Genomic DNA, 5,897 nt, shown 5'->3' with positions numbered 1-5,897 from the left:
GATTCTATATTTCTGAAAAGCTCCCAGGTGATAACTCTGCTCCTTGTCCCTGAGCCACCCTGAATAATAAAGGACTGCATTCTGTCTTCCTCTTTTTCTTTACAATACTTGGAAAAATATTGTCACCTCAATAGTTCTCAAGAGTAAAATAATAAGAACAATCAGAGTCACAACTGTGTTTCTCCTTAGAGAAATCAGTAAGGAACTAGGAAAGTGCCAAGTCTCTTGGCTGAGTGACAACACATTTAACCAGAAGAGGAACAAATGTCTTAACTACTACAAAGATGACAGGAAGGAAAAGAATTTTAAAAGAAAATAAATTCGGCATAAGTGCAGCACAGATTTTAATTGAGAACGTATTAAGTGCAGGGAAGACACATTGCCAAGAATACAAATGGTAAAAAGATATGCGCTATGCTGTCAAGAAGCTTAAAAATTAGAAGGGGAAAAACAGAACTAAATAGCCACAAAAAAGGGTCTGAAGTGAGGAGATTTAACAAGGTCCAGTTAAACTGTGATGGGAGTTCAACAAGGTAGAGACTGCCTCCACCTGTGAATCAGGGAAGGCTCTCTGGAGGAAGCGACATCTGAAATATGCCTGATAATCCATTCATGTTTGAATATGTGAGTGTCCGTAGGGTCTCCTGCATTTGGAATTTAAATTTTGAATTTTAAAGCCCATAACCCAAGCTAGAACCACAAAGGCGCAAAATTACACTTCACTCACAGTGACAACTGATCATTAAGCAGAAATAAACAACAACAACAAGAAAAGCTGTTCACGGAGAGTTTAAGGCCAGCATCACCGGGCTGTGTTTAGCTACATCCTGAGCTCCTGAGCTGCTGGGATCTCATTCCAAAGGGAGACGAGAGCTTGCGGGTTGACAGAGTGTCCTGGGAAGAACAGAGATGGAAGTCACTCGACATGGGGTGGAGGGGAGACCTGAGGGGGAAGAGGGAAGGGCGCTGGGGGGAGGAGCACTGAGGAAAGAGAGAGAAAACAAAGATGGGCAGACAAGTGGGGAGTGGGGCAAAGAGCAGGAAGGATGGACACGAAGAACTCACCGGCGCTTCCGAGCCCAAAACGCAAGACCTGCCAGGAGCAGCAGGGGCACCGTCACTGCCAAGAAGATCCAGCCCACGGAGCTGCGATGCCCTGTGGATCCGGGTGCACACAACGGTGTCATTTCAAACCTACTCTCGGTTTCACTGCATGTCCCTGCTCTTCCTTTGTTCATTCCAGTGTCTGCCTCCCCAGTCTCCTTTCTCCCTATTTCTTCTCTCATCCTCCCTCAGAGACGATTCCTTCATTAAGTGCAACATCTTCCTATGTCTGTGGGGCTCTCATATTCCTACCTTTCATTTGTATTCCTCTGGGGTCTGGAGTTCCCAAAATTCCAATTTTTCATCTGGCTTTCCTGCTCAGCTCAAGGACCACCTACCCCCATTCCCAGCCGCGCCCCAGTCCTTGCTCACCCCAGTAGAGGACGATGTCCTGGTCCCCCAGACTGCTGTGTCTCACCCGGCAGCTCAGGCCAGGTGCCTCTCTGGCTTCCACTTCCAAGGACACCCGAAGATACCACGTCCCGTCGGCATGAGGCACGACGTCGCTTCTCTGAGTGCCCTGTTGCTCCCGTTCACCCCGCATCCACGTCACCCAAATAGGCTTTGGGTAGAAGCCAGAGGCGTGACAAACCAGCACCAGGCGGCCAGGACCAGGACTGGGGCCAGGGGACAGCCAGGCCTCTGGTCTTACTGCCGAGGACACGAGAGACACAGATGAGGACTCTGAGGCAGACTCTATGGTCACTTTAGACAGACACCCCTTTCCCACCTCTAGGAACCTGCCACCCATTATCCCCTCTCCCCCTTGCCTCCTTCTTGTCCTAAATTGGAAGGGCATGGTGGGAAGAGGTGGTTTTAGAACAGAAAGTTCTTGGAGGGCAGGTGCAGGACTGACCTCGTCGCTGGAGATGTGCCTTCCCTGCATCAAGAAGACCCAGGTGGAAACGTGGGCAGGTGTCGGTGAGCAGCCTGTGTACTATTTCTAGGAAGCCTTTGTTCAAATTGAATAGACTGCTGACAAGCTTAGCCCTACCTCCACCCTTTGGAGAGGGCAACCATGAATTGTTCTGGAAGCTCAGGAACTCTGATCCTTGATAAGCAACCTGCATAAAGCCTGCTGAGGCTTCCCCAGAGTGCAGCTCACAGCCTCCTGCTACCTGTATATCAAAAGGATCTGGGGAAGAGGGGCTGTAAATTAGAGGAAAAGAGTGAAAAGATAAAATAAAATTTTAACATCAAAAAATTAAAGAAGCAGAAGGGAGGAGTTTAGAAAATTTGAACAAAAAGCAAAAATGTGTTTGATCAGAGGTTCAGAAAGGAGAACTTGTGGTAATTAGGGATACAGGAGATGAATGACAAAAAGGATGGCGCAAAGTGTTTGAAGAAGACAATGTAAACGGTGTGAGTGAGAGAATAAGGAAGGGCTCAGTGTGAGAGGGATGGGATTACAATAATCTAGGCTGTTTGGAATGCTCTAGGTTACACTGAATGCATAGACAGAGATTGTTGAAGAGATTAAATGGGGGAGGAAATCACACCTTAAGGCATCAGTCATAGAGTGAGGAAGCTGAGAGTATGTGCTTGGAGACCAGGGAGAGGGGCGGTCACAGGTGAGCACTCAGGGAAGGTGATAAAGCACAAGCCTGCGGTCAATGAGGGAGGTACGCTAGGGAGAGAGAAGGTTCAGAAATGAGTGGAGGCTGTTTCTCAGAGGAATAAGAAACTCATTGAGACACACACACACACACACACACACACACCCCATATCCCCAATCCCCACTGAAGAACCTGAACTTACATTTAAGCTGCCATTGAATGATACGGTTGTGAAATGTCAGTGCAAAGTTAATGAAGAACGTACGAAACAGCGTTTCCAGCTCTGTCAACTCCTCGTTGCTGAAGTTGCCCCTGGACCAAGGCCACAGGTAAATGATAGTGCCAGAGCTGCTATTCCAGCCCTGAGTCTGCAACTCACCCAACCAACCCGAGCCCACATTTTGTTCCCAGGAACGGTTGTAAAAGGATAAGATCCCCATTACGTGGAAGGAGACTGGCTCCTGGAAGCCTGTGGGAAAAGAACAGAGAGATCAAAAAGAGCACTGAGAAGGAGAAAACGGAGAAAGAAAGGTGCCACAAAGGGGAAACTTCGTATCTAAAGAAGAGTGAAACCATAGACATTTGCCTGCCTCAGGGTCCCATCTGGTGTATACAACCTTCAAAAGAGCACAGGGACCTCGAGTCAGGGATGCTGGAGTGAGACTTACCTGATCCTCTCAATCTCCAGGTTAGGGAAACCATCCCTCACACACATGAGCGGGCACACACACACACACACCCCTTCTTGCACCCAACTGGGCAGTTGCCAGAGCTCTTACCATCCTTGCTGTCAGCACCTGGGAGGAGAGCCAGCAGCAATGGAAGCTGCAGAAACAGCATTTCATGTGCAGATGTTCTTTCTTTTGCTCAGGAAAATTGGTCTTTGGTTTCTGTTCTGAACAAACCTACCCCACAATACCTCTGTTCTGACTTCCTTCTGCTACCAACAGACAAACCTTCCCTTTAGTCAACGTCTGAAAAAAAAAAAAAAAAGAAAGCCTGCTCCTTCCCTAAACCCTGCACCACCTACTCAGATGCTCATTTCTGCTCCTGTCCTGAATCTCCTTTATGGCTTTAAGCTTCTCTTATTGTCATCAGCTTCCATCCTGTTCACCGTCCTCTAATTTAACTGCTATGGACCAAGTCTTAGGTGGTACTGAAAAGTCAATGTACCTTTAAGGCCTCTTTTCTCATTCATACAATACAGGCATGAAACTAAATGTCTCCCCAGCAGCCTGACTAAGGTTCTGAATCCCCTGCTCCTTTCTGTCCCTCTGTCTTTCTCTCTGCCTTTTTGATTATTTCCTCAGATATTCTCTTCCCTTTTCTCACCCCCTCCTCCTCTCATTCATATCTCTTACTCTCTTTTGTTTGCTTTATTAGCTTTTTCAGAATCCCTTATGATCGCCCTGAGAAACAGAATAATCCGTCACATATTCTCCATTAATTTTAGAGAAGGACCAGTAGCCATCACAGAGACCACAGGAACATTGGCACATACACAGGAAAACGCCCTGTCTTTGACTTGCATCGACAGATACTCACTCACCAAACAGCCACTTAGCCTGGACTCAAGCATCTTGTTACACTTGTGAACGTAAAGTGGTTGACAATGCAATCACTTTATTCAAAGAGCTTTTAGTCTACTTGGGAATAAAAACACGTAAAACAAGAAATATAAATCTTAGTGTGCTGAGACTTTTTATAATGTTTAGACTCTAGACGAAAAATAAATAAATAAAAGCTTGCTCGAAACAATATTTTCTGAAGAGGTGACCCTTAACAGTTTTGTTTGCCCACTCAGGATCTTGACTTCAGATGTTGCCTTGGGGTGTTAGATCTATATCCTGTTAACAACAAAAAAAATCAACTGAGAAAACTAGGTGATCTAATTGGCTTTATTCGGGGATTCATGAATTGGGCATCCTATCCACCACACAGAGAAACAGTACAAAATGGAACGTTTTTATGGGACAAAGGAAGTGGAAAAGAAAAGAAAGGATAATTTTTTGGCCAGGACATCTTTTGAGGAGGAAGGGAGCGGCAAGGACTTTATCATGCAGATTGCTTCTTCTTCCCCTGGGACAGGAGAGGGCCTCCCTGACAGATGACCTCCTTGGTGCTGACCAGAACATCCAAGCTGGTTGATTAAGTTTACATTTCTGGGGAAGGTTGAAACTGCAGTTAAGTCATGTATTGAATCTAGGTTTGGTATCCTGGGCTTTAGCTCAAGTGATGCCATTTTGAGCTTGTGGCTTTCTCATTATTAACAGCCCTTGTTTTACTGGACCCCCAACACCTAACAGAGTACCTAGCAAGTGATATGTGCTCCATGAATATTTTTGAGTAATTGCATAATTCAGTAAAGGCATCCAATATTTTTTAAAATTAGGATGATCTCCAACATAAAAACATTTTAAAGACATCAGAAAGCATTATTTGTAACCTACTTGATAAAATGAGAAACTTATACACTTTTACTCAGGAGAAAGTATATGCTAGTAAGCATGAAGTTTACCCAAAGGGTCCTGCTGTAAATCACCTATTACTGATGTGAAAAATGAATAAACAAAAATCTCAATTAAGTAGAGTTGAGAAACCTGAAGGGAGAGCTCTCGAGCTTTCACGTGGCTCCCCGTGGTTGCAGACCCCAAAATGCAACTCTCTGCTGGTTCTGAATAAACCTGTCTTTGCTGGAGAAATATTTGTCAGTCCATTTGTTTTGGGTCAACGTCTATAGTGAAAAAACACTGATAATTGTAGGAAGTGAAGTTAATAGAATATTTGGAAACCATTTATCCAATATTCTCTTCTTACTGGTCTTGCTTGAAAGTTCCATGTTTGCCTTACCCCAAGCTGGTCTCTCCTGGACATGCTGGCCTTCCTCTTTCATGGTGTTTATAACTATTTAAAGGCTCTTAAATAATCGTTTGTGCTTTTTATCATCTGGATAAATGTATTTTGGCTATTTATTTTGTTATTTCTTGGTTTATAAGTAAAAGGAAATTATCTCATGCTTACTCAAGGAAGAAAACATTTTGGAAAGTTAACATTACAACATAGAAAGCTACAAAGAGCTTCACTTGAATATTTGCAAATTTTACAAGCTGGGTTACCAAAATCACAACTTTCCTCGAACCCATCACAACAACTGAAGTATCAGGGAAACCAAATAACCCAAAATCTAGGGAAAGACAGACTCCTCCAAGGAAACGGAGGTTACAAACCCTTGCTTA

At 44.5% G+C, this 5,897-nt stretch overlaps 1 protein-coding gene across 2 annotated transcripts; it reads right to left on the bottom strand.

Moving 5' to 3' along the window:
- Nucleotides 1–327: 327 nt before the first annotated feature.
- On the bottom strand, nt 328–3,717 carry CD1A (CD1a molecule). Of its 2 annotated transcripts, none has more exons than XM_010955592.3 (6): nt 3,441–3,717; nt 2,864–3,130; nt 1,961–2,239; nt 1,477–1,755; nt 1,066–1,156; nt 328–894 (listed from the first exon to the last, which is right to left on the bottom strand). In XM_010955592.3, the coding sequence occupies exons 1-6, from the start codon at nt 3,499–3,501 to the stop codon at nt 852–854; spliced, it is 1,020 nt and encodes a 339-aa protein (XP_010953894.2). In that variant the 5' UTR covers nt 3,502–3,717; the 3' UTR covers nt 328–851. The 2 variants fall into 2 exon arrangements, with proteins under 2 accessions (XP_010953894.2, XP_074205744.1); XM_074349643.1 differs by lacking the exon at nt 3,441–3,717 and adding an exon at nt 3,330–3,420.
- Between the last annotated feature and the right edge of the window lie 2,180 nt (nt 3,718–5,897).

The sequence above is a fragment of the Camelus bactrianus genome, chromosome 21 (assembly GCF_048773025.1).
Source record: "Camelus bactrianus isolate YW-2024 breed Bactrian camel chromosome 21, ASM4877302v1, whole genome shotgun sequence".
In the NCBI taxonomy this organism is placed as follows: Eukaryota; Metazoa; Chordata; class Mammalia; order Artiodactyla; family Camelidae; genus Camelus; species Camelus bactrianus.
The sequence above is the reverse complement of the archived record's forward strand: the minus strand, read 5'-3'. Positions and strand labels throughout refer to the sequence as shown.

Coding starts and splice junctions, on each gene's coding strand:
- CD1A (XM_010955592.3), bottom strand. CDS start 3,501: ATGCTGTTTCTGCAGCTTCCATTGCTGCTGGCTCTCCTCCCAGGTGCT. Junction 2,240..2,863: donor CATTCAATGGCAGCTTAAAT/GTAAGTTCAGGT, acceptor CCTCTTCCCCAG/ATCCTTTTGATATACAGGTA. Junction 895..1,065: donor TTTTGGGCTCGGAAGCGCCG/GTGAGTTCTTCG, acceptor TGTTCTTCCCAG/GACACTCTGTCAACCCGCAA.